General features: G+C 43.8%; 2 protein-coding genes across 4 annotated transcripts in view; one reads left to right on the top strand and one right to left on the bottom strand.

Moving 5' to 3' along the window:
- The window catches only part of SLC1A1 (solute carrier family 1 member 1), a 75,276-nt gene that overhangs the window by 44,426 nt on the left and 3,812 nt on the right, over positions 1-27,038 (top strand). The window contains exons 3-11 of the mRNA XM_061425382.1: positions 7,763-7,855; positions 9,584-9,698; positions 11,165-11,207; positions 12,583-12,681; positions 16,066-16,250; positions 17,334-17,441; positions 19,264-19,386; positions 19,973-20,167; positions 26,285-26,419. Of these exons, the coding sequence (XP_061281366.1) occupies positions 7,763-7,855; positions 9,584-9,698; positions 11,165-11,207; positions 12,583-12,681; positions 16,066-16,250; positions 17,334-17,441; positions 19,264-19,386; positions 19,973-20,167; positions 26,285-26,419 (1,096 nt within the window). The remainder of the gene's footprint in view (positions 1-7,762; positions 7,856-9,583; positions 9,699-11,164; positions 11,208-12,582; positions 12,682-16,065; positions 16,251-17,333; positions 17,442-19,263; positions 19,387-19,972; positions 20,168-26,284; positions 26,420-27,038) is intronic.
- SPATA6L (spermatogenesis associated 6 like) overlaps positions 916-27,038 on the bottom strand; it is a 113,960-nt gene continuing 87,837 nt past the window's right edge. For 2 of the 3 annotated variants that reach the window (XR_009738007.1, XM_061425385.1), the window contains one exon: positions 916-1,266. The gene's annotated coding sequence lies outside the window, so the exon portion shown is untranslated. Of the gene's footprint in view, positions 1,267-16,219; positions 16,307-27,038 lie in introns of those variants that run through there. The other variant, XM_061425384.1, reaches the window with a different exon arrangement.

Here is a 27,038-nt window from a genome sequence, read left to right as displayed (position 1 = left end):
CAGCGTTCTTGCTAAAACTAGATTTTACTAGTTAGGCCTAGGAGAAAAAATTTTAATTTACTCTTTTGTCTGATACTATCAGAAGTTTCTAGACAGTCCCTACATTGGCATCAGAACCTGCAGGGCCAATATTAGAATCAAGCCAAACCAGGTAAGTTCGCACAGTGCGTTCATTCTGGAAACGAAAACAATAGGAAAAGGCTTGTTCTGCCTCACATGTTAAGTTCCCCAGCAAACAAGCAGCTTCAACCCAGAGACCCGAGCTACCAATTTTTTGAGATAAGAAGAAGCAAAGAGAGAGCGCAATAATAACTAGGTTGTGGTAGAAAGCTAGAAAAGTCTCCCTGAGCTGTTTGCTATCCCAATGTCAAAGCACAGGCTTTGAAGAGAGTAGCTGAGTGCCTCAGATCCTCTGAGGTTTAATGTTCATTGAACAAGAAGCCTCCTATAAAAGCTCATTGGGTCTTATGAAAAATTGGTTCCAAATACAAATAGCACTGTCCTTTATGATATTTAAAAAAAAAAAATGTTAAAACAGCTCATGGGTTGCTGAAGAAACAGGAGACTCGCCCGCTGCTCCTTGACAGAGGTTTTGAACATCAAATGTGGACCTGCTGACAAAGGCTGCGAGAGCCTTTAGTTCATTTTGCTGGGAACCAGTTTAATTTTATTAACTTCACAGAATAGTCTGGGAGGTGACAGAACCTATTGAAAGGGACTTCTTTGTAATTAATGTCTCTTAAGAAAAACTGATGTCATAGGGGAAGCATGCACAGAAACATATTTTGCAGGCTGTCCTCTGCCTTTTCTTTTTCCCTTTTAACATCCCAGGAGCGTTAATCCAGGCTGCCCTGGATCAACAGAGTGAGAGCATAGCCTGCCCTCAGCCTTGTTTTTTCTGGGGAAGTAATGACCTTATTTTTTTTTTAAATCCTCGTAGCAATCCAGTGAAAATACGTAGGAACTTACCTCTTTAGAGATGAGGGAACAGGAAGTTGAAGGGAGATTAAGCCAGTTTTCCAAGATCACACAGATCATAAGGGCAGCACCTGGGACTGACACAGAGTCCCGAGCTCCATTCTGGAACCTGCTGCCTGAGGACCAGAGCCTGGGAAGAGTTGCCTGGAGCCCGGTAGCCATATGTAGATGATTTGGTTATTCTTTCAATCAACACATGTTTATGGAGTTCCCCCCATGTGCAGGCACTGGGTGAACACTGGTGGCTTGACAGATATCTGGGTCTCCTGCCCTCGGGGTGCTTACAGTCTAATGAGAAAGACAGACATTAAATAAGGAGCGCATTAGTAATAACTCTGAAACGTTGTGTGAATAGGATGCCAAGTGAGGAGAGCCTGATTCAGCCTGGAGACTCAGGGAAGGCCTCTGAGGAAAAGACTTAAAAGCAGTCAAAAGAAGGGGAGAGTGAGACAGTCCAGCAGAGGGAAGAGCCTAGGCAATGGCCTTGTTGTTGGAGGGAGCTCGGTCGGCTCTAGAAGAGGGCTGGTGGACCTGGCTGCAGGGCAGACAGTGCCCTTCCCTCGGGGCCTTGTTAGCCTGGGTAAGGATTTCCTGTGTGAAATGGCCCGACTGATGTTTTAAAAAGATCTCCTTAGTGGCCATGTAATTATGGAAGGCATGCAGGGCAAAAGAGTTAACACTTGCGAAGTGCCTTCCGTGTGCTCAGTGACACACTTCATTATTGATCATTTCATTCAGCAGTAACGGAAGCTATTGACTGAGTAAAATTTTAAATTCTGCTTACTGTCCTAGGCGCGCTCTAGATATTGTTTCTAACCCTCAGAACAGCTGTTGTGCAAGATGCCATGGTTCTCTTTGCTCCTCATAGTTACCCTTTAGGAGGCAGAGACATTTTAGATCTCCATTTTATAGATGGGGAAACAGTCTCGGAGGAGAAAGCTGGGATTTGAGCCTAGGGTGTCCCACCAAAGTCTGTGCTTGTCTCTCTCTATGCCAGTGGCCTCTGCTGGTGACAGAGACAGGACTCATCTGGATAAGAGGATGCCTCAGTGCAACAATGAGTTGCTTGGATGATGTGTCCATTCACAATTGTGAAACATCATCAAATGCCAGACCAAAAAAAAAAACCTTCCAATAACAGTTAATTCTGACAACTTAATGGCAAGGTGGAGAGAGATTGTCACGAAATTTTGTTCTCTAGTGGGTGGTAGCTTAATCAGAGAGTTCTCAGAGGAGACTTTTACCCTCGGGTGTTTATTTTTAAAACATGCTATTGTTTAGCCCACGGCAACTTCTTCCTTTGCAGTGTTTTTATTTTAAAAAATTCTAATAGATTGTTACTGCTTTGGTCAGGAGCCAGCACCCCAGCTCATCCAAGCCTCCTCCAGAAGTGAAAAAACAAGTGTGGTTCCTTAAAGAGCTAGCAGGTGCCCCTGAGTTCCTGGGACTGCTTTGGAGTGTATCTGTCTCTAGGCCACAGCCCAGCCTCAAAACTATCCCTGGATTTAAAGGACAATCCTGGACCCAGTGGTAACTGGACTTGTTAAAGAAAAGAAATTCAATGATACTTGTCAGTTTGGGAAAGCAGACTTTGCCTAGGACCATATAGACAGTTGTAGGGACCACTGCAATGGGATTCTGCAGTAAAGGGGAGAGATTGGTCTCAACTCGGAATAGAGCATGAACAAGTGGGAATTTATAGTCGAGAATTAGGTGGGAGTCGGTGGATAGACAAGGGATTCGGGCTAAACCGACCCAACAAGATTCATGTTGAAGACAGGCCACAGTAAATCAGAAATCATCTGGGAGATGGTGGAGGATAAGGAACCTTGATCTTATATCAAGGGTAAGAGGTTCTTGCTAAAATTATTTTGCAAAGAAGTACACAGATGGGCCTAAGAGAAGACTTGGAAGCCTGACTAAAATGTGGCCAAGGAAAGAATCTATGTCAGAATCCTGCTCATCTTTTTCTGCTCAGTTCAGATGCTCACTGTAGCAAGTTGCTCCTGGTCACCTCAGCCTGGTGACACCTCTGGCTCCTCTGAAAGCCCATGGTACCTGTTCTCTGCACCAGTGCTTCACAGAGCATCCAGGTTTTAAAGTGGGTGGGAAAGATCCGGTTTTTTTAATTTCCAATCCACATGGATTAATAATTTTTGTAAACTATAATATAAATGAATTACTAGAAAAAGATATTAAAAACAGACAAAGCGCTAGCCCTGTTTTTTGTTATTACACTCAACAGATAAAATTACTGTTTAGTTGTTACACACGTCTTTAAACACCCTTTGATCTCTATGCAGATCCTGCCACACCAGCTTTGTGGTGTAGTAGTGGACAGTCCTTTCTCATTTGTAAATTCCTTAAGGGCAGGTGTCAGTGCCCAGAAGAATTGAGTTGTAAGAGTGGGCTGTGAGGAAAGGTGGTCCTCTAGACCTCATCAGGCATAAGGTGTGGCCAGAAAGCAAGGAATCCAGGAGGGTCTTTAGAGTGAAACCCCAGGATAAAGCACAATGATGTTTCACTTGGTTGAGGTTAAGGTAGGCCCACCATCTGACCTCCCCATAGTGAATGAGGGGGACATGTGGCTAGGTGTGACTAAGGAATTGCTTTTAAATTTTGTTTAATTTCAATTTAAATAGCCACATGTGGCTAATGGCTACCATACTGGACATCGACACAATTGCTAGGCCTTACCAGAGTGTCCAGCATTTCATGCGTGCTCAACAATGTTGAATGAACAGACTCAAGCTTAACTCCATTACAATAAACGAGGTAAACAATGAAGATAAACCAGATAAGCCATCATCTCCTGGTGTGCTTTTCCTTCCCCATGCTGACCATAGCGCTCTGAAGACTAAGGCTTATTCTTTTCTCTCATTTTAAAAGGTGTTTTAACGTCTAAAATTATTTTTAATTGTGGTCAGATATGTATAACATAAAATTTACCATTAAGCACATTCACACTTGTTGCATAACCATCACCACCACCACCACGCATCTCCAGAACTCTCTTCATCTTGCCAGCTGAAACTCTGTGTCCATTAAATAGCTCCCCCTTCTCCTTTGTCAAGGGGGTCATATTCGTAACCACCGTGTTATACTAACTCCATGCATGTGCTACAGAATTCTAGTCCAGCACTAGCCAGGAGCTGTGATGATGGAAGTGTTCTCTCTGTACGTTGTCCATTGCAGTAGCCACCAGCTGCATGTCACAGGTGAGCACTTGACATGTGGCTGGTGTGACAGGAACTGATGGAAAGGAGCTGTCTTCAGAGTCCAAGGTCTGGATTAAGTTACTATTCAGAGAACAACATCCACTGAGCTAGACCACACACTCTCAACTGGAGCAATGTGGCCTTAAGGCAGCAGAAGCAAGTTTTTGGGGGTGGGCGGCAAGCTTACTCTTCTCATGTAAAGAGCATATGCTATGCGCTAAGTCACTTCAGTCGTGTCTGACTCTTTGCGACCCCATGTACTGGAGCCCACCAGGCTCCTCTGTCCATGGGATTCTCCAGGCAAGAATACAGCAGTGGGTTGCCATTTCCTTCTCCAATGTAAAGAGCTGTAAAGAGCTGTATATATATATACACACACACACACATTTAGTATATGAACAGATGTACAGTTTGTGCTATTAAAATTTCATGGGGTGGCAATGAGCAAAAAAATATCTAAAACACTCTGGGAGGGGCAAGTCGGTTGGAGCACATAATAATGAGAAAAAAAAAGAGAAACACTAAAATGCTAAATGTGTTCTCACATGGAGGTCTGTTATGAGTGAAAAGCGTTCTTGTTTGCCACTCTGGGAACCATACCAAACTGCCCTGTGTGAGTGGTTTTTAGGGAGATTAACCTGCCAAGTTCCTAAATCTCTCACACAGGAGATCTTTGAGATGGGCTCACTTTGTAAGGAGCCATAAGAAGTGCAGTGGGCTTCCAGGTGGCACAGTGGTAAAGAACCCGCCTGCCAGTGCAGGAGGTGCAAGAGATGCGGGTTCGATCCCTGGGTCGGGAAGATCACCTGGAGGGAGAAATGACAACCCACTCCAGTATTCTTGCCTGGAAAATTCCATGGACAGAGAAGCCTGGCAGCCTGCAGTCCATGAGATCACAGAGTCAGACATGACTGAGCACACATACACACATAAGAAGTGTAGCTTTTTCTGTCACATGGAAACATTTAGTACAAAATTCACAAAGCACCTTAATGCACTGAGGATCCAGAAAAGAATAAACCTCAGTCTTCAGAGCGCTATGGTCAGCATGGGGAAGGAAAAGCACACCAGGAGATGATGGCTTATCTGGTTTATCTTCATCGTTTACCTAGTTTATTGTAATGGAGTTAAGCTTGAATCTGTTCATTCAACATTGTTGAGCATGCATGAAATGCTGGACACTCTGGTGAGGCTTGGAGATTGTGTCGATGTCCAGTATGGTAGCCATTAGCCACATGTGGCTGTTTAAATTGAGATTAAACAAAATTTCAAAGCAGTAGTCACAGTAGCCACATGTCAACTGCTCCCTAGCCCTCGGTAGCTGGTGACTACTGCAGTGGACAGCACAGAGAACATTTCTAATACCACAGGAAGGTCTACTGGGCAGCACTGGTCTAGAATTTAGTAGCACATGGATAGACCCAGTGTGACATACATAGTGGTTAAGATCTGGCCTTTGGGGGTCAAACCAGCTCCACTGCTCGGCAGCTGTAGGACCCCGGTGTGTTACTTAGCCTTTCTGAGCCACAGTTTTCTCTGTAAAATGGGAGTAATCATGCCAACCTGGTGGGGTTATAGTGAACATCAAAGGAGATGATACAACCCTCAGTAATTGCTCAATACACAGTATTGTCATTTTCATTATAATAATCATCACTATCATTGTTATTACTGGCAACTGGGTGGCTAGACTATCCATCCAGACATTTTATATTCATGTTCAGTTCAGTAATGTTCCTGTTGTAGAGGTTTTCAAATATTGGAATGTCTCCCTGCATATGTTCCCTCCCTTTATGGCAGCCACACCCCACCCCATCCTCAACATCCTCGAGATGTTGAGAGTCTGGATTTCGGTACCGCCTTTGCCCTCAATCAGTGGTGGCTAGAAAGGTAGAGGGGTAGCTCTAGAGATGTGGAGAAGTATGACTGTTAATTTGAATGCATTTCTGATATATCCAGGAGATCTGTAGGACCTCAGTAGATTTGAGAAATGGTGAACAAAGTTCTTCTTGAAAGTAACTGCAAGAGAGTTACTGTACTGGCAACAGCCAGGAGCTGACTACTTTGGGGGCTGTATTTAAAGTATTTCCACCAAGAATCTCATTATTATGAAGCCTTTTATTGCCATCTGGGACCTGGAATAAAAGCAGAGGCACCAGCCCGTGGCCAAATCATTAAGACAAATTAAGACACATTAACATATGCTGGAAACAATTCCTCACATAGATTTAATTTGTTTCACTGCTGGAAGAAAATCCTGAGAGGGCAGGAAACACACACCCGAGGACAGTTCGGCAGCCACCCTGCGGATCTGTCACTTGTCAGCACCTTAGGGACTGGGGGATGCTTAAATTGGATGTCGAGCAAAGGACAATATATCTGAAAATACATCTTCCATTAGGTCATGGAGCAGGTGCTTGTACAGGTTACTTAAATACCTAGATTGGTAGTTTTCTTTTTTTTTTTTTAAACTACCATTATTATCATGAATAATCATTATAATTGTTTATCAAAATAATGTATAGAGCTCAAAAATAGAATAGGAACATTTTATAATCAAATAATATACTTAGCAAGCTTATATATTTGCATCATTGTTTGCTCTTTTTTTAAGAGACTGAAACTAAATATGAGCTAGTTCATTGGTTTCTGAGTTGTAGTGTATTATGGGAATAATATTCACCAGAATATTAACAACAGCTGATGACATGAAGTGATTTTTGTTTTCATCTTTATATTTTTTCCTTTCTTTAGATAATTGTAATGAACATATATATTGCTTGATAATCACACATAAAAGTTATCTTTTTAGTTGACTCTGAGATTCCTGACAGGAAAGGCAGAAAGGGAAATGATCATGAGTTATTCGATTTTTATTATGTGATGAAAGAACCTTCTCAGTTCTTTAAGGTAAACTTTTCCCTAATACCGAATCCCAAAAGAATGTCGAGTGATACAATGGTGAAGTTCTTAGCGCAGATGCCAAAGGGGGATTCCTTTTACTTGTCTCATGGCCACCCCTCTCACGAGCCAGAGACACAGCACTCACTAAGAGCTGAGGTGGTGGGGATTGAGCCAGAGGGGATCTTGCCCCCTACTAGCCTTCACCCCACTCCAGTACTCTTGCCTGGAAAATCCCATGGATGGAGGAGCCTGGTGGGCTGCAGTCCCTGAGGTTGCTATGAGTCGGACCTGACTGAGCAACTTCACTTTCACTTTTCACTTTGATGCATTGGAGGAGGAAATGGCAACCCACTCCAGTGTTCTTGCCTGGAGAGTCCCAGGGACAGGGGAGCCTGGTGGGCTGCCATCTCGGGTCGCACAGAGTTGGACACGACTGAAGCGACTTAGCAGCAGCAGCAGCAGCAGCCTTCAGTCTCTTAATTCTGCATTTGGAATACGGAAATGGTTCTTTCGCCCAATGCATTTATTCAAACAAAATGTGTGAGATAGGCCTAGCAGATAAATACATACCACTCAGCTCTTTCCAAACCTTGAGGATTGAATTGCCACCGATCCTGGAAATTTTTCTTCGAGTAATATAATTTGACTTCTCACCCTTTCAGGTGTTGCTACACTGGATTCCAACGTATCTGGAAAAATTGGTCTGCGTGCTGTCGTATATTATTTCTGTACCACTCTCATTGCTGTAATTTTAGGTAAGATTTATTTCTGAATCCTTTTTTTTTTCTGTATAATTGTGACTTTCCATTTAAAAGTAGTTGGTTTTTTTAAACGCACACTTTTTAAAGATCAGAAAGTACAATTGTTATGTACAAGCCTAACTGCTATGAAGCTGTTAGGCTTGAAGTCAGCACAGAAACTTTTATATAAACAAATATAATATCGGCTGAGTTTCAGCCATGGTACTGCTTATTAATGTCTCTAGTAAATAAACAGAAAGAAAGAGAGGGACAGTTCTGCACCTTACCGGATCATTGGGTCAAAGAAAGTGAAGCAAAGAACTAATCTTTAAACTTGATAATTAGTCTATAATAGTGGGTTTGAGTATAATTATAAAGTATTTCCAGAAAGACAGCATTTCGGTACATTTCAAATTTCACATAGTACCCAGAGCTAACAGAAGTCTTGCCAAGTACAAATTTCACTTGAAAGAGGGAGACTGTTCTAATAAGGGACTATGGTTGCTCATACACCTTTGACACTTTTGTGAAAAAAGTATGGTCCATCCTTTGTGACCTAGTATGACATTTTAAGAGGATGCCCTGAGTGGTAAGAGAGGGGGCAGTGTACTCAAATATTGCAGCCAGCTTGACCCTTACAGCTCTGCTTTGATGAACTGAGGATGTGGTAAGATTTTAATGGTATTAGGCCAGGCAACCTAGGAGGCCCTGAACCCTGCCTTAAACCAAAACCATATTTCATTAGGCTCCTGAGGGAGACCAACACAAAGAACAAAGCTGGGCTGATATCTTTTTGCAGCTCTGAGAGGGGAGAGTAGACCACACCCATTCATGGCCCCTGTATTGCCCAGTGACTCCTCCCGTCAGCAAAACTAATGCATTCACATCCTTAAGTCCTACCCGCTTGGAGGGGCATTTCTCTTTGAGAAGAGTGATAAGGGCATGGAGCCTTTCCTTCACTCCCCTCCAGTCCATCAACCTGGTCTTTCCTAAAACCTCCCACCTCTACTTGGACACCTCAAGAGGAACCCATTTGCTCCAAAATGGTGCTTTCAGATTCCAGGACCTCAGTTCCTTGGCCAGGGATTGAACCTGCATCCCCTGCAGTGGAATCATGGAATCTTAATCACTGGACCTCCAGGGAAGTCCCAGATGCCCTCTGTTAAGACAGTTTTTCTTTATAGCAAGATCAACTCTCTCTCCTTAGAACTCCTATTCTCATTGCACCCCCAAAGAGTCACACAGAGCAACACTCCGTAATCCAAATCCTTTAGTGGGTTACACACAGCTTTTCAGATATTTGATGGCTGTGGTATGACAGGAAGATAAGGCTTATTCTCTGTGACCCTCAGAAAAATACCAGCATCTGTGGGTAAAAGTTACAGAAAGATGCTGAGTACCCTAAGTTGGAAAATAAGTCCTTCTCACCCCAACCCCTGCTGAGGCTGATCTCATAAGCTAAAGAAGAAAAGAGCATTCTCATCAGCAGGTGTTTCCAGAAGCAGTTCTGGAATGCAGCCCCTCATTTTTTAAAAACACACAGGAAGAGTTCCTTCTGCTTCATTTAGATGGGAAGTAATTAAGGCAGTAATTCTGCTGAGGTTCCTGCTGAGGCTCGGTGTTCTGGGTCGACTTCTCAGGGTCCCCATCCCAGTATTGCCTGGTACTCTAAGATGGATGCACAAGGATATCAGGTGCCCTGGGAGATTCTTAATGCTCTGTGGGTGCTATCTTTGGTTACAGGTATCGTGCTGGTGGTGAGCATCAAGCCTGGTGTCACCCAGAAAGTGAATGAGATTGACAGGACAGGGAACACCCCTGAAGTTAGCACAGTGGATGCCATGTTAGACCTGATCAGGTGAGTGTCTGGCCAGCAGTGTGGCTTCACAGGCATACAGCTTGTGTGGTTGCACAGGGCCCCATGCTTGGTCTAATGCTCTGCTAATGCCATCTTGAAAGTTTTTATAATTTTTAAATTATTGTATGTGTTCATTTTGCCCTGGACCCTGCAAGGTACATATCCAGTCCTGCTTGCCAGGTCATGGTTCCACAAAGGAATGGAAGGAACAGGGTCTCTGTCAGGGTTTAGGATGGACAGAGATGTCCAAAGATACTTGTGGCATTAAGATGCTGGGCTGTATTGGGTGGCTGGTTCTGAAGCAACTTGAAGAAATATATTTTTTAACTGTACAGGAGAAACCCTCTTATCTGAAACAATCAGGGCTACAGATTGGTCAATTAATTTTTAAAAACAGCATTTAAAGTAGAGAGTCATAAATATACACTACGTATTTTGTTTATGCTTAAAACTTAAATGCATTTATTTGCCATTTTTTTGATGTTGGGCCAAGGTCATTTCTTTGTGTCAGTTGATTGTAATTTCATATTTCTGTTGCCTAGGCTGCCTTTATAAATGCATCATCTACAATTTCCAGGCTCAGTTTTCATGAAGTAGAGCAACAAAACCCTTAGCAATTGCAAGGAAAGCTGAAAGCTGAGTTCTTCCGGCTGTTCTTTTTATTTCAGTTGTCTTCCCTTACCTAACGCAACAACAGAAATTTTACTCACTTGCCTTGAATGAATTTCCAGGCATTCCAGCTTAGTTTTTATAGAAACTGCTCCTTCCTTTTCACACTCATATTGCAATGATTTACATAATATTTCATTCAATAATGACAATGATATTTGCAACTGGCATAAAGAATTTGGGAACAAGTGCAGTAGACTCTCATTGCTGAAAACAGAAATGTGCAAAATATTAAAGAAGTCTCTTAACGGAGCCTGTCCACCTGCTAGTACCTATTTCACCGAGGACAGCAACCATGCTGGCTACTCAAGAATCAGTTAAGTGTGATGGTTAGTTAGGAGAGCTTTCTATCCCCTAATTGAAGCTCAGTAGGGAAAAAGAATCCAGTGCTCTTGCCTGGAAAATCCCACGGACGGAGGAGCCTGGTAGGCTGCAGTCCATGTGGTTGCTACAAGTCGGACATGACTGAGCAACTTCAATTTCAGTTTTCACTTTCACGCGTTGGAGAAGGAAATGGCAACCCACTCCAGTGTTCTTGCCTGGAGAATCCCAGGGGTGGGCCTGGTGGGCTGCCGTCTCTGGGGTCGCACAGAGTTGGACATGACTGAAGTGACTTAGCAGAAGCAGGGAAAAATAAATCTTAATACAAGGAAGCATTATGCAAAGATGAGACCAAAACTAGAGTACTAATTCTATAGCATACTCATTTCCATCAATGTATTAGGTGCAACAAAAACAAACAAACAAAAACCACTTTTGTCTTAATGTGACAAAATTAATTTTCATGTCTCCAACAGGAATATGTTCCCTGAGAACCTTGTCCAAGCCTGTTTTCAGCAGGTAAGAATAAGGATTTTTGCCCTCAAGCTGTTCTACTCTTCCTCCTTACTCATTAAGATTTTTTTTCCTTCTATGACCTAAGAGATGGAATTAGCCCATCAAAAATGGGCAATGTATTAATACCTGTGAATGGAGGAATTTCAGGTGACCTGTCAACCCCAGTCTTTCCAGCCATAGCAGCACACATGTTGTAGCTTACACTGCTCCCTTTTCCCTTAGGCTTCATTTTTCCCCCAAAAGGTTTCAACTGGAGCAAGTCAGGAACCTGTCAAATGAGTGTTTTCAAATCTGGCTTCTAGTACCTAGTTTCAGAGAGCCACTTTATATTTGTGCAGAAGCTCAGACTATCTGCAGATATAATGCAGTTGGGAAAGGTAACCTCCCCCCACATGTTGGGAAATCAGTATGTGACCCGTGTGGGTGGTTAGTGTTCCTGGTATCTGGTCTTTTCTTTCATCACTCCGTGCCCACTGCTGGCACTCTACAGAGCAGTGTAACAAAGCCACTTTTTTTGCTTTAGGGAAGTTTCACAATCTTAAGCCTTCTTCTCTTGTTTATCTATGTACTTTAAGACAGCTGAGTCTATCACAAGCTACTGAATTCGTTTACATAAATTACACAAACAGAGACCTCTATGTGGACCAACAAAAATGGCAATTAAATTGCTCCCCGTCAATAGAGGCACAGAACCACCTCTGTTTAGGGGGTGCATTTGCGGTTCAGCCACAGTGGTCACTTGTAAGGTTCTTGGTGTTGGCAGAGCCTTGTAGGAGTAACATTTATGCCCAGTGTGATGATATACTAGCTCTTTCTTAAACATCTCTGCTGAAGCTCAGCAGAATCAAACAGGTGAAGGAAGGGAATAACAGAAATCTCACTCATGTAAGAGCCCTAAAGGGACTATTGACTTTGGAACAACCATATAGTTCTTGATGTTTATTAAAGTCATGGTGACTGCATTTAAAGTGATGAGGTGTTTCTTCCCCAGGTTAAAAATAATAAATGAATAAATAAATAGAAACAAAAATGATTGACAGGATTCCTGTAGAATCTATTAAAGCACCTACAGATAAAACCTATGCTTTCTTCTACATTGTTGCTCCATTAATTGGTCCCTCACTACAGAAGTGAAAGAACATTTTGACACCATTGAATGGTGGCTGTGGTGGTCCGGGGCTTGGATTCCTCAATTCCAGCTTTGCTTCCAAAGCCTCAGGGGTAGTACCATCCAAAACCAACGCCGGTAGAGGCCTCAGAGGTAGAACCTTTCAGTGACACTTATCTGGCCAAAGTAACATTCCTATGGTTTAACCTTAGGAGCTTAAAAATTCTTTTTTTGTTTATTTCTTTGACCTTTCCCCCCTCCAACATGCAGTACAAAACCACACGTGAAGAAGTGGAGCTTTCTGAGGAGCCAGGGACAAACAGCACTGAAGCGACTGTCACAGCCATCATGACAACTGCTATTTCCAAGGTACCACTTACTTCCTTTTGTTTGCTCCCTTCCCCAGTAGGCAGGGGCCAAGTCATAAGTGAGCAGGAGATGGAAATAAGTAGATCCTCATTGTCCTCAGATTCCACATTTGTGAATTTGCCTATGTACTAAAATGCATTTGTAACCCGAAATCAGTATGGTGCTGGTCATTCACAGACACACTAGGAGTGGTGAAAAATGTAACTTGCCCGTGCACGTGTCCCAGCTGAGGTTGAACAGGCTGTGTTCTGCGCTCTTGGTTCAGCAGTTTGTTTTTTCCCTTTTTTTAATTGGAGTATAATCGCTTTACAACGTTGTGTTGGTTTCTACTGTACAACAAAGTGTATCAGCTGTGTGTATACTTACATCCCCTCCCTGGTTCAGCTCTTATGTGGTAAATATGTGTCCTTTGTGCGGTGTGTCTTTGCCACATTTTTCTCAGTTTTGTGCATCAGCTTGGTAATTTCACTGTTTGAAATGCTGGCTGGTTAGTGTTACCAAATGCAAGAAGGCTGATGTTCCATATGAGAAAATACACGTGTTAGAGAAGTCTCTTTCAGGCATGAGTTCAAGTGAGCTCAACGTTAATGATTAAACAATATATATTAAATAAGGTGTCTTTGAACTAAAACACAGAGAAAACAAGGTTTCAAATTGATCATTTGACCAAAATGATGTGACTGTTGATTTCTAGGAACCTAATCCTCTGTTTCCCCTTAGGAACCTTGACTCAGTATTCCCTAAGTCAGTGTTGGCGGCCACTGTATAGAGTATAACTTCTGAGAATACTGAAGAGCAACTGAACCACACAGAGAAAAGAATGAGTCCTGTCACTTCTGTCTCTGCCACCCAGAGTTGAGTTGGGCATCTCTGGGAACATCGTTAGATTTGCAAGACCACATAAACGTGGAATGCAGGCCTGCAGTTCCTTATTTAAAACTCTGCCCAAATGTGATTCTGAGTCCAGAGTTCTTCACTTTAGAAGGGCCAGGTGGTGTGTGTACTATATGTTATACAACATCTTTTAAGTGGAATTCGCAATAATATTCTCGAATCAAGCACATCAACATTTCTGCAACTAACTTACAAATTGGCTACAAAGTAAGAAAAATAGGCTATCTGTAGCCTCATCTCCAGAGAAGGCAGTGGCACCCCACTCCAGTACTCTTGCCTGGAAAATCCCATCCATGGAGGAGCCTGGTAGGCTGCAATCCATGGGATCACTACGAGTCAGACACGACTGAGCAACTTCACTTCACGCATTACAGGAGGAAATGGCAACCCCCTCCAGTATACTTGCCTGGAGAATCCCAGGGGTGGGGGGCCTGGTAGGCTACCGTCCATGGGGTCGCACAGAGTCAGACACGACTGAAGTGAATTAGCAGCAGCAGCAGCAACAGCCTCATCTCAGTTCAGGATAGGTTTTGCCACCAGGAATTTGCCATAAACTTATCAATGAAATCAGTTGGCTCTGAGAACTTTTAGGATTTCATTGTTTAAGATTCTGGTGGTTTAGTCACTAGGTTGTGTCCAACTCCTGTGACCCCCATGGACTCTAGCCCACCAGGATCCTCTGTCCATGGGATTCTCCAGGCAAGAATACTGTAGTGGGTTGCCATTTCTTCCTCCAGTTGGAGATTAGATCAGGTTGGCCTGAAGTAGTACATTTGTAGTCATGTAGTAGATTTCTCCTGAATGTAGTCTGCCTTCACTCAGGAAGGAATAATTTAAGGGAAAAAAAATGCAGTAGATTTAAGAGTTCACATTAAATAGGCCACAGTTAGCTCCCTCTTTTTTCCTACAGAAAGCACTCCATGACCTGGCTCCTCCCTGGTTTCCCAGCTTACTTTTCGGTGAGCCCAATCTATTCTATCTAGATCCAACTCCTCAATGAACTCCTACTCTTGCTTCTTGATACGGTTCCACAGAGATTTTTCTGAGCACTCTCCATGGGCCAAGCTCTGATGGGCACTGAGATTATGACAGAGAAAAGACACATGTGACATATGCTCTCGTGTGAAGAGTGATGAATATTACAGTTGGAAAGAAAAGAATACTCCCTAATAGAATAGGGAGGTCTGAAGTAGTGTGGCGGCTGTAAACGATGAGTAGAGTTCAGAGACCTGATGTGTGATGATGTCTGCCTTTCCTTGCCATTTTTCTGGAGTCTGCTTTCTAGATCTCTGCTTATCTCTCGGCTGCCTGCTCCTCGGGCCTGTCCTTCACTATCTTCACAGCCCACATTCATGTCTCCAGTCTCCACATGATGCCTGTAACTCATGGCTTGGCTGTACAGTTAGTTACACACCATCTTGCTATCATTGGCTCCTGTTTCTCACAGTTAGTCTTGTCTATCCAGCTGCATTTTAAGACCTTACGCTGTAGCCAGTGCAGTTAACACACTGCACTGGCCACAGCATAAATACGTGTCTGATCATGTCAGATAATAAGTAAGAAATAATTGGTACCCCAGTGGCTCATCCACATAATTCCTTATAAACCTGGTTTCCACCACTCAGAATGTGTTATCTTCCTGTGAAATCTCTGTTAAGCTCATGCTGCACAACTAGGATTGAACTATCTCTTGGTATATCTCATGCTAATCGTGTGTGTGTGTGTGTGTGTGCTCAGTTGTGTCCGACTCTTTGCGACCCCGTGGACTGCAGCCTGCAGAGGCTCCTCTGTCCATGAGATTTCTCCAGGCAAGAATACTGGAGTAGGTTGCCATTTCCTCCTCCAGGGGATCTTTCCGACCCAGGAATTGTACCTTCATCTCCTGTACTGGCAGATGGGTTCTTTACCACTGAGCCACCTGGGAAGTCCCCATGCTATTCTTATCCAGGATAAAATGAAGAAAGGGTTCATAGTAGTAGATATCTGGTTAATTTTTATCTAAAATAAAATCCTATTGGTTATCTAAGGTTAGAGATGGTAAAAAATGTTCCTGTGTTAATTATAAGGATAAAATAGATAGTAAAGTGTCCTAAAAATGTTTGCACTGGTAAATATTTTGAGCTTCCTGCATTATCAATTCGTATCTTTTTATGCAGACTCCTAATGTAACTACTAGTTAAAATAACTCTGAAAAGTGCCTAAAGTTATTAAAAATTTAAAACACCCCAGAATAAGAAATCTTCAAAAGAAATATTCAAGTATGGATTCATTGAAAGAGAGGGGAAAACAAACCTCAGTGCCAGAGGTGGGGGCAGTAAAATTTGATACATGCATAGGTGGGTTTTTTTTTTTGCTCCTAAACTCGTTGATCCTAAGTTGTTGCTAGGTCACTAGTTTGTTTGGCTATCATATCTTCCTGTTTCAGGGCCTATGCATTCTAACAAGATTATAATTATGCATCAATATTATTTTCTTGGTTTTGATCCACAGAACAAAACAAAGGAATACAAAGTCGTAGGCATGTATTCAGATGGCATAAATGTCCTGGGCTTGATCGTCTTTTGCCTCGTCTTTGGAATTGTCATTGGAAAAATGGGAGAAAGGGGACAGATTCTGGTGGATTTCTTCAATGCTCTGAGTGATGCAACCATGAAAATCGTTCAGATCATTATGTGGTGAGCAGACACTAGTTAACGTCATCTTGCTTCCCCCGATGGCTGACCCTTCAAAACTAGAAGGAAAAGGTTTATGTTTCTAACTCACCTCACCCTAGAGAGGGCAAGACACTAGAGTATTAAATAATTCCATGTATTACTTAGGACTCAGTTCACTAATGAAAGTCTAGAGATCAGCCATTGACTTTTCTACCAAGGTCCTTGATCACGTTGCAACCAAGCAGCATTTATGTAAGAAAGAACTCTTAAAGGAGTGATTTGAAGGAGTTTTCCAGAACACAGGTGGCTTTCCTTATCAGGCTCCATGCAGAAGGGATACAGTAGGTAAACACAGGCCCTGATACATCCAAATGAAAGCTGCCATAGGTGAGCATAGCAGCTGCACCAGCTGAGCATCTGCCCTGTCCCTGGAGATGCTGAAAACTCCACCTTGCCTGGGAGACCTCTGCCCCACTTATCTCACAGCAAGTTGGTCCAAAGTATAGACCTTGACAGTGACAGTAAAGGGTTTAGTTATTTCAGTCAATGGTGCTGAAGCTCAGCTTCATCATCTGTTAAAAAGGATAAATAAAGTCTACCCCTCGAGTTGGGAGAAGTACAATAAGTGAATGACGTGTGTGAAATACCTAACCCAATGCAAAGCATGTAATGATAGCTCCACAAACAGAGCTATCACAACAGAGCTATTACATAACTAGTTCTGTTGCTGATACCACTACCTGGGAAACAAGATGACTGTGTCTAGAAAGAGCCTAGAGGCCATGATTGGAGAGTCAAGCGAGAGAGAGACCTGCAGACATGAGTCAGCAGGGTGTATGTGCACAGGAGCAAGGGGTAGGGACCAGAGTGCCCCTTATGGTGGCATAGGTGGGTAGAATTTAAGGTGCACGGGGTGCTGAAACCTGTAGCCAGTGTAGTCCAGCTGGGCTGAAACTGAGACCTTAGCCTCATTAGTGTGCCCCTCCCAGCTAAGGGCACACCCCAAGCCAAGGTATATGCCCTGGCTTGTTTCTTTCCTAGCGTTTCCACCCTGAGAAAATATTTGATGACAGAAGTATGTCCTTTCTTGTGCTTACTTTCTAGCTACATGCCGATTGGTATTTTGTTCCTGATTGCCGGGAAAATCATAGAAGTTGAAGACTGGGAAATATTCCGCAAACTGGGCCTTTACATGGCCACCGTCCTGAGTGGGTATGTCAGACTCAAGGGAAGACACTGAAACCTCATTTGAGCCAATGAGTTGCTGTTGAGAGGCTGAGTTTAGTTGGTGAAACTGGCTTCTCTCCCTCGGGCAGGGAAAGATGAGGTTCAGAGATAAGAGAGCAGGGGAGAGAAGGGCTGCCCTTTAACAGCTGAACTGGAGGTGGATCACACTGTGCTAATTTCCAGATCTTGGCAGAACAGCCTGGACCATGCTTTGTCACTGCCTTTATTAGTTGTGTTAAAATAATTTCTTAAGAGAAAAACCCACTGGTAGCCTCTCTTGGCCCTCTCCTGGCCTTCCCTTCTTCAAGGATGTAAACCAACCAAACAAGTAAGAACAGTCCCCATGTACCCTGAGCCTGAAAGAAATTAGGCAGGGCCTAAATTAAGTTGGACTGGAGCAAGCAGGAGTGGGATGGGTGGTTGGTTCCAACCCTGTTGGGAAAGTACTGTCACACCCTACATCATAAGAGAGGGTGCTGGAGAATCTTCAGGTTGGTAGGAACTGTGCAAAGCAGGAGACAGCTGTGTGCATACTTCCTGTAGCACACTTACTGGTTCCTTGAGGGGAGATGCGGTGGGATAGATTATGAATGGTGCCCCCAGATGTCGGTCCAGGGGCAGGATATGTCACATATGCTAAGAAATATGGACCAGGGGAATGACTAACCATCATCAGTTTGACTCACACAGATCAATTCCCCCAAACACTCAACTGGAGGAATAGGCTCACTTGCTGGAACTCAGCTGCACTGGGGAATATCCACTGCATAGGATTTGGTTCTTAATCTGTGTTTACTAAAAGCAGAGTCGTGCTGGTCAATGGAGAAGAAGGCCAGAGTCAAATCCCAGGGCCCCGGCAGTAATGAAGGTGGGACCATCCACCTTACTGGAGGCCAGGGGCTGTGCCCAGGCCATGGTATGGCTAAGATTTATTATGCTGAGCTATTTAATGAGAGGGTTCTGGTTTCTGCCCCATCAACCTATCTAGGTTCCTAACAGAAAACTAAAAGTCAGTTTCTCATAGTTCTAAGCCATAGGCTGTCTGTAAGATCCCTTTCTTGACCTCCAGAACGTATTTTTTTCAATGACCATTTCTTATTATTTCAGCTTCACATAATTGATCTGTAAACTCTAAGTTGCCATTTACATGGCATCTGCTGAGTCAGTTTCATTTTTTAAGCCCTTTGGTTTGTGAAACAAGGAATCGTTTGGAATGTGGGAATGACAAAGAAGAGGGTCAGTCATGAAATATAACTGTAGGAGAGCAGGGATAACTTCCCCCTTACAAACCCTGACTCCCCTCTTAGATGGTGGTGCTGTCCAGCTGGATAGTGGCGTGGTCCACGTTGAGTACTGTGATAAGGGCTATGATACTATTGACCACAGAGTCACCAAGGAGGGGAAGGTCAGCTGGACCTGGGAAGGTGAGGGAAGGCTTCCAGGAGGAGGGGGAGATTTCACTGAGTCTTAGAGGAGGAGTAAGAATTCAAGAGCAGAAGGAAGTGAAAGCATGTTAGCATGCATAGCAGGAGAAGCAGGTACAGGGCTTGGCAGCATGACATAACTATTCTCTGAGCTCTGAGATGTGGACTCAGCTACTGGCTTAGCCACCAACTTTGACAAGATATTTGATTTGCTGAGTCTCCTCTTCCCCATGTGTCTCTTCACTGGAGACATATATTCCTGTCCTCTCTCTCACTGGACCATAATGAAAGTTGAATGATATCATGAGTAAAAATGCTATTTGAAAAAAAAAAAATGAAGAGATAATGTCATCTGTGAACCTGTTTCTCTCTCCCATTTACAGGCTTGCAATCCACTCCATTGTAATTCTCCCACTGATATATTTCATAATTGTACGAAAGAACCCTTTCCAGTTCGCCATGGGAATGGCCCAGGCTCTTCTGACAGCTCTCATGATCTCCTCCAGGTAAACAGAAGAGGGTGTCTGGTGGACCACCACTTCCCTGGTGGTCCAGTGTCTAAGACTTCATGCTCCCAACGCAGGGGCCCAGGTTCAATTCCCGGTCAGAGAACTGGATCCCACATGCTGCAACTAAGAGACCTAGCATGCTGCAATGAAGGTTGAAGATCCTGCCTGTCAAAAAGACCCCACACAGCCAAATGAATAAACAAATATTTTTTTAAAATATTTTTTAAAGAAGAGGGGTGTCTGGAAGAAATCTGTGAGTCAAGCCTTATCAACTCTCACCTCACCTGATTGGGGGGTTTTGTAGCTGCCTTTGAGAAATGATCTCCCTAGTTTCTGACCTTACACGCATTTCTTCACCCTACTGGATATTTCTTGCCCTCTTGGCAGGGCCTGCAACCCAGGAGGGGGTTGTGTCATAGCTGGGGACAGTGACAAGCACAGCGACTTCTGATTCCTGGTCCTACCAAAAGTGCCATCGTGCTTGAGCTCTCGATTTAGTTTCTGGAACTGAGGTATCACTTCAGGCAGGGATTGAGGGCCAGCATTCCTAGGTCATCATATCCTTTCTCTTTTTATCACACAGTTCAGCAACACTGCCTGTCACTTTCCGCTGCGCTGAAGAGAAGAACCGGGTGGACAAGAGGATCACTAGATTTGTATTACCTGTTGGTGCTACAATCAACATGGATGGGACTGCACTCTATGAAGCAGTGGCGGCCGTGTTTATTGCACAGTTGAATGATTTGGACTTGAGCGTTGGGCAGATCATCACTATCAGGTGGGGCATGAAGTCACACTCATTTCCATCTCTGTAACTGGAATTGCTCTCAAGTAAAACTCATCTGTGGAGGGAGATCATGGATGGTCCAGCTGTAGACTTATTTTTGTGGTCTACAAAATCTCTTCCCAAGATTAAGTGCATCTGTATTACAAGTAGCAGGACTGCAGTACATAACACTGCATCAGGTCTGGAGAGCCAGGGAGTCTCTGTGTTCTCAGCCCAGTGCACCCAGAAGGTGCTAGGCACAGAGTAGGTATCAAGGAATCAAGGTTGAATAAGGGGTAGTTCCTGCTTTTAAGGGGTAGATAAGTTGGGTATACAGATATCTGAATAAGTGGGCTTCCCTGGTCGCTCAGCTGGTAAAGAATCTGCCTGCAATGTGGGAGACCTGGGTTCTATCCCTGGGTTGGGAAGATCTCCTGGAGAAGGAAACGGCTACCCACTCCAGTATTCTGGCCTGGAGAATTCCATGGACTGTATAGTTCATGGGGTCACAAACAGTCAGACATGACTGACAGACTTTCACTTCACTTCATTTCAAATAAGTGCTGAGTGATATGGTAAAGGCTATAATAGAGGTTTGAATGTGGAACACAGGGGGCACCAAAGAAGGAAGGGTTGGTCCACCTGGGAAGGTGAGGAAAAGCTTCCTGGAAGAGAGGAAAGTTTAGCTGAGTCTTAGGAGTATTTGATAGAGGAAGTGGAGAGAATTTTGGATAAAAGGAATAGGCTGAACAGGGGTCTTGATGTAACCGTGTCCTAGTTACACAGTACAGATTATTTGGTGTGGCTGGCATAAAGAGTACAATGTGGAGAACACAGGGAGATAGGAAAGCAGGGATCATATCATGGAAGGGCTTGTGTGAGGAGCTCATGGAAGGGTCTTAGACGGTCTTTCATACTATAGAAAGATTTGCATTTTATTTATTTATTTTTTTTTAAGATTTGCATTTTAGAAAGATAACTGGTAATTTAGTGGATGAACGTGAATGGGGGCAGAAACTATAAGCTGGAAGACCAGTTAGGAGACTAATGCAAGTAAAGTATGAAAAGGCCTACATTAAGCTACTGACCCACAGGTGAAGAGCTAATTAATTCAAGAGGCATCTACTGCGTTCAGAGTGAGGGACAGAGGAAGGCTAAGATGACCCCCAGTATTGGTGGATGGTGCTTATCAGAACAGGGACTAGTGTAAGAGAATGAAGTATGCTGCTGCTGCTGCTAAGTCGCTTCAGTCGTGTCCGACTCTGTGCGACCCCATAGATGGCAGACCACCAGGCTCCCCCGTCCCTGGGATTCTCCAGGCAAGAACACTGGAGTGGGTTGCCATTTCCTTTTGCTCAGTCATGTCAGACTCTTCGTGACCCCATGGACTGCAGCCTACCAGGCTCCTCCGTCTATGGGATTTTCCAGGCAAGAGTACTGAGTAGGGTGCCATCGCCTTCTCCAGAATGAAGTACAGGTGGGAAGGTTAAGAGCTTATACTTTTGGATACAATAAATGTGAAAATCCTTTAAGACATCCAGGTGGAAATATACAGTGAGAAATGTGGTCTCGACTGCAGATAAAGAAGTCAGAGTCATCAGTTTGATGATGCTCATCAAGCATGTGGGTTGTGAGTCAGTTATCTGTGTTTGACTCTGCTTCACCAAAATTAGCTGTGACCTTGAATTCTCTAAGCTTCTGTTTTCTCACCTGTAAAATGAGGATAATAATAGTACCTATGTTTTATGCAAATAGTGATTATTAAGTCAGATGATGCATATAAAGTACTTAGAATGGTACCCACATACTGAGCGCTCAGCAATTGTTGGGAATGGGAGAGTTTGTAGAGAAGAAACAGAAACTAAGGCGTGAGCCCTAGAAAATCCTAATATTAGAGGCAGGCAGAAAGGGGGGACCCCAAGAGGAGAATGAGAATATAAAGGTGGGAAGAATCATGAAACCATGGTGTCATAGAAACCCAGAGAAGAGAGATTTTCAAGGATGAAATGGTCAACGGAGTCAAATCTTGCAGAGAATTCTAGTCAAATGAAGCCTGAAATTGCCTGCTCAAGTAGATGGTGAAAATGTCACTAGTGATTTTGCCAGACATGTTTCTCTGGAACAGCACTGTTCAATATGGTAGCCATTAGCCACACGCACAAATTGGACAGAGTAGACATGAATGTTCTATCGCTGTAGAAATAGATGCCATCATAGTGGAAAATTCTATTGGACAGTGCTGCTTTGAAGTGGTGAATTGGGATTAGAGTTAATCCTAAGACTTTAGTTGAGTTTGAAAGTCATGTCCAACTCTTTGCAACCCTTGGACTACTATATAGCCCACCAGACTCCTCTGTCCAGAGAATTCTTCAGGCAAGAATACTGGAGTGGGTTGCCATTCCCTTCTCCAAGGGATCTTCCTGACCCAGGGATTGGACCCAGTCCCCTGCGTTGCAGGCAGATTCTTTACCATTTGAGCCACCAGGGAAGCCCTTAGTTTAGAGTGGAAGTTTAAGACTAACTGGGTCGGTCCCTAAGCCTAAACACAGAGAAGGCAATGGCACCCCACTCCAGTACTCTTGCCTGGAAAATCCCATGGACGGGGGAGCCTGGTGGGCTGCAGTCCATGGGGTCGTGGAGAGTCAGACACGACTGAGCGACTTCACTTTCACTTTTAACTTTCATGCATTGGAGAAGGAAATGGCAACCCACTCCGGTGTTCTTGCCTGGAGAGTCCCAGGGACGGGGAGCCTGGTGGGCTGCCGTCTATGGGGTCGCCCAGGGTCGGACACGACTGAAGCGACTTAGCAGCAGCAGGCCTAAACACTGTTGAATCTGAACCTTTCAGGCATTTGACATAGGCATAAATCCTAGGCATAAAATAAGTTCTTACAGTCTTCTAGTGCAGTAAATTTTTAGATCTTCCCAACCCTAAATCATATTTATTGCAGTTTGGAATAACTGAAATTAACTAAAGACAACTCCAAACTAGACCATTTGGCACATAAGGTAGGAAACTACACCAGTGCCTCATGATCTGTAGAGTATTAGTGGCTAAGGAGGCTGGAGCCCAGGAGCATTGGTGAAGTTCTCTAGTTTGAATAGTGGAGAGTATGTTAAAAGTAAAACCCTGAATCATGCCTGAGAAAGTTCCACAGCCACTGTAATTCTAGCAGTTGTTCTTTCACTTCTCCAAGTGCCTTCTCCCACCTCCCTCACCTCGGCCTGTGGCACCGAGTCTGTACTAAACTCATTTCCAGGGAGCAACTGTGTGAGGTGCCAGTTCTTTGCAGTTATTTGCTATTTGGGGGGTGAATTTCCTCCCTCTGCTTCGCTCGTAAGTTCCCTAGATCTTTCTAACCCCCCTTTTTTTTTAACCTCACTACTAGAGGAATAAACTTTGGGCCTAGAGACTAAATCACATGAAAACCCTCTCTCTCTGCTTTGCTGTATTTTTAAATCAAACTTGCTGATAACTACTGGCCCAGAGCAAATAACAACAACTGTGAGGCCCAGGGTAATTACTGACTTTAAAAATCCTCTCTGGCTCTACCTGGAGGAGAATGAAATAAGAAGTCATTTTGTTTTTGTTTTTAAATATTTATTTTTGGCTGCCTCGGGTCATAGTTGCAGCATGCAGGATCTTTCCACATGGCATAAGGGCTCTAGAACTTGGGCTCAGTAGTTGCCCTACAGTATGTGGGATCTTAGTTCCCCGACCAGGGATGGAACCCATGTCCCCTGCATTGGCAGGCGGATTCTTAGCCACTGGACCACCAGGGAAGTCTCCAGTGCTGTTTTTTTTCTTTTTATTTTACAAGTCACAGTTGTGGCTTATGTGGTTTATAGCTATAAGATTTTTGGACCCGTAGTTTATCTCTTTCTATGGTTCTTTTGGACTAGACATCAAGGAAACACAGGCACCATCCACCCAAAACATGGCCTTTTGTGGTCTGTCGTAATACTCACTTACCAAAGGTTACAACTGATTAGAAATGAGATAAATTTTCTTACAACAAAAGATAATTAGGGTATTTGGAACCTAGAAAGAGCTTAGAGGAAAAAAGTAGCAGTAGTAGTAACAGTAGTTAATTTTGTAATAGTAGTAATACTAGCAGAAGTAGTTGTAACAGCTGCTGAAGGGGCAAAATGGCCTCAGTTTTAAGCACCTACTATATCCAGGTGCTATACTTGATATCTTACATGTTTTATCTCATCTAATCTTACCAGCAGCCCTGCAAAGTAGACATACTCTCCCCATATTACAGGCAAGAAACTGAGATTCAGAGAACTAACCTGCCTAAGGACATGCTGTTAGTAAACAGCAGAGCTGGGTCTGCCTGTAAAACCTGTGCTCACTCTAGTTCACTACCTATTCCCTGACCTGTATGGAGAGCTGAGTTAGATGGCCTGACATCAATCTAGATCTCAGTGCTTAGGAAAGAACTTTCTACCAATGGTTATTGTGTCTTCTTTGAAAACCCTCGAAAGTCAAAATAGTATATATTCAAGAAGAACAAGTAGGTTTTTATATTTTTACCCCCATCTGAGGATATACAGTTCCAAGTTTCAGACTTAAGCCAGCCAAATGGCTGAAGTTTAATCAGCAAGGTCAAGGCTAACGGGCAAGGTTTTCTTTGACTAAACGATTTTGAGTTTCAAGCCCCACCTCAAGCCCTAGGGATATGGTTAACCATTATGTGTTGAGGCTTCCAAGAAGGATCAATGGGTAGGGGCACAAATCACTTCTGACAAAGAAAACCCACCAGTGCATTCAGTTTAAATGTTTTCAACCAGCACTGACATGAACTTAGTGTTTCCAAAGACTATTTAAGTCAAAACAGATCTGAAGGATTATGCAAAAGCCCAAAACTTTGAGAGGGATTTGGACTGCTCCAGAAATCTCTAATTGCAAATTGGTGGTCACAGCCACTGAAGGAAACCACACTTGTCAAAGAACTCTGGTCTGTGTTTGACCAGGCCCTCAGATACCATCTGTGACACATCACCAGGCAGATGAATGAGCAGTAAATCAGGTTGGTGAGAACTCTTGAGGCTTTTCGAGCCCACAGAATATGGATTTGTGGATAGAATCAGGGAGTCTTCTAGTTTAAATTGACAGTGTCCCCATCTTCGGCTTTCAACCCAGTGGCATCCTTGGCCCAAAGATGAGAGCGTGTGTCTAGAAAATATAGTGGGTCCCTTCAAAGCTCATTCAAATCCAGGGATTTTTCAGGGCAGGGCAAACTCTGGTTTTCTTTGAAATGACCAGATTTAAATCATCTGGAAGATGTTGCTGATGAAAAACGGCTTATTCCAAAGAGAAATATCCCTAGTGCCACATTTTATCCACCTGAGAGGGACCTTTTTAAATACAAGGTATTTAAAATCCCCTTCTGGATTCCAGATCTCTCCTCCTTTTGCACAAAGGGCACCCACTGGCAGAAAGGAGTGGTCAGGAATAAGCAGTTGTACCTTGGACAGAAGTCATAGCTATTTCTCAACTCAGTGCTCTAAAGGGCAGTTCCCAGAGAGGCCAAGAGTCTTGTGATGTAAAGGAAGTACATGAAACCTGCTTGGCTAGTGCCTCATTCCTTTGCCTTCACCCTGAATATCCTTGCCCACGCACCCCTAACCCAATCCCTCTACCCTCCTTCAAAGCAGTACAAATTCCTGCCACGTATCAGATCCTCAATAAATTATTGCTTGGCTGAGTAGACAGACGAAGGGGGGAAGCAAACAGGTGGAGATGTACCTGGCCCTTGTTTAGGATGGACGGATGCATAGATGGGTGGATAAAGCTCTCCATTAACACCTTCGTTTGGTAAACTCTTGCCTTCCTCTTTAATCTCTCTCTAGCTCACTCATTGGGTGCCGCTCATGCAGTTCCTCTCCACTTCCTCGAATTAGAATGATGAGCCACACCTCCCCCTGGAAAAAGCTCACACTCCCCTCTGTCTCCCACAACTCTCTAATGAGGCAGAGCTGGTGCTCAGCAGAGAAGAGATTCTGACTGGCCAATTTGGGAGACAGCAGTAACTGACTACGGGACTAACCACTGTGGACCAGGGGCCTGGAGGGGAGAAATGGGTGTCTAACTCCTTTTGTGCTGGTGTGTTTTGTCTACAGTGTCACTGCCACCGCCGCCAGCATCGGAGCTGCCGGTGTGCCCCAGGCCGGCCTGGTGACCATGGTGATTGTGCTGAGTGCTGTGGGCCTGCCCGCGGAGGATGTCACCCTCATCATCGCTGTTGACTGGCTCCTGTGAGTTGGAATAAATGTGCTGCCTCTGCCGGATGGGAAGGCACGCTTCCCAGCCATGCAGAATCTGCAGTCTGTCATTATCCTCTCCTCAGATTGCCTAATGAGCCATCTGTTGCTGCTTTAATTTCCCTCTGACCAGGCCATCTGATAATGTGCTTAAAAATTAACTCCTCATAACTTCAAGCAGTGATTTTATAAAGGCAGTGATGTTCATTAGTGTATTATGCCTGATAACGCTCAAGGTTAGGATCTGGGTGTGGGATGAGATAAACAACATAAAATAATGTGAAGACACTGGGCAAGGCCTCAGCCATTCCAAACCTCATAGGCCACCCTAGCCTATCCCAGCCCTGGGTCAGCACCATAGGTTCAGAACCACCTAGTTCAGTGTCAGCCCACCTTCCCAAGATCGTCAGCACCATCAGGACACAAGCAAGGGCTTCGGGATAAGGTTAATTGGGATCTGAATCCTGGTTCAGTGGCTGTTTGACCTTGAAAAAGTTCCTTAACCTCTCTGGGGGCCAGCTGCATTATCTGTGAGATGGGGATGATTCTGTCAAGTTCATGGGGTTGGTGTAAGGATTAAGTGAGCTATGTGTGTCCAGAACACACATAGCTA

This window comes from Bos javanicus, chromosome 8, assembly GCF_032452875.1.
Source record: "Bos javanicus breed banteng chromosome 8, ARS-OSU_banteng_1.0, whole genome shotgun sequence".
Lineage (NCBI taxonomy): Eukaryota > Metazoa > Chordata > Mammalia > Artiodactyla > Bovidae > Bos > Bos javanicus.
The sequence above is the reverse complement of the archived record's forward strand: the minus strand, read 5'-3'. Positions and strand labels throughout refer to the sequence as shown.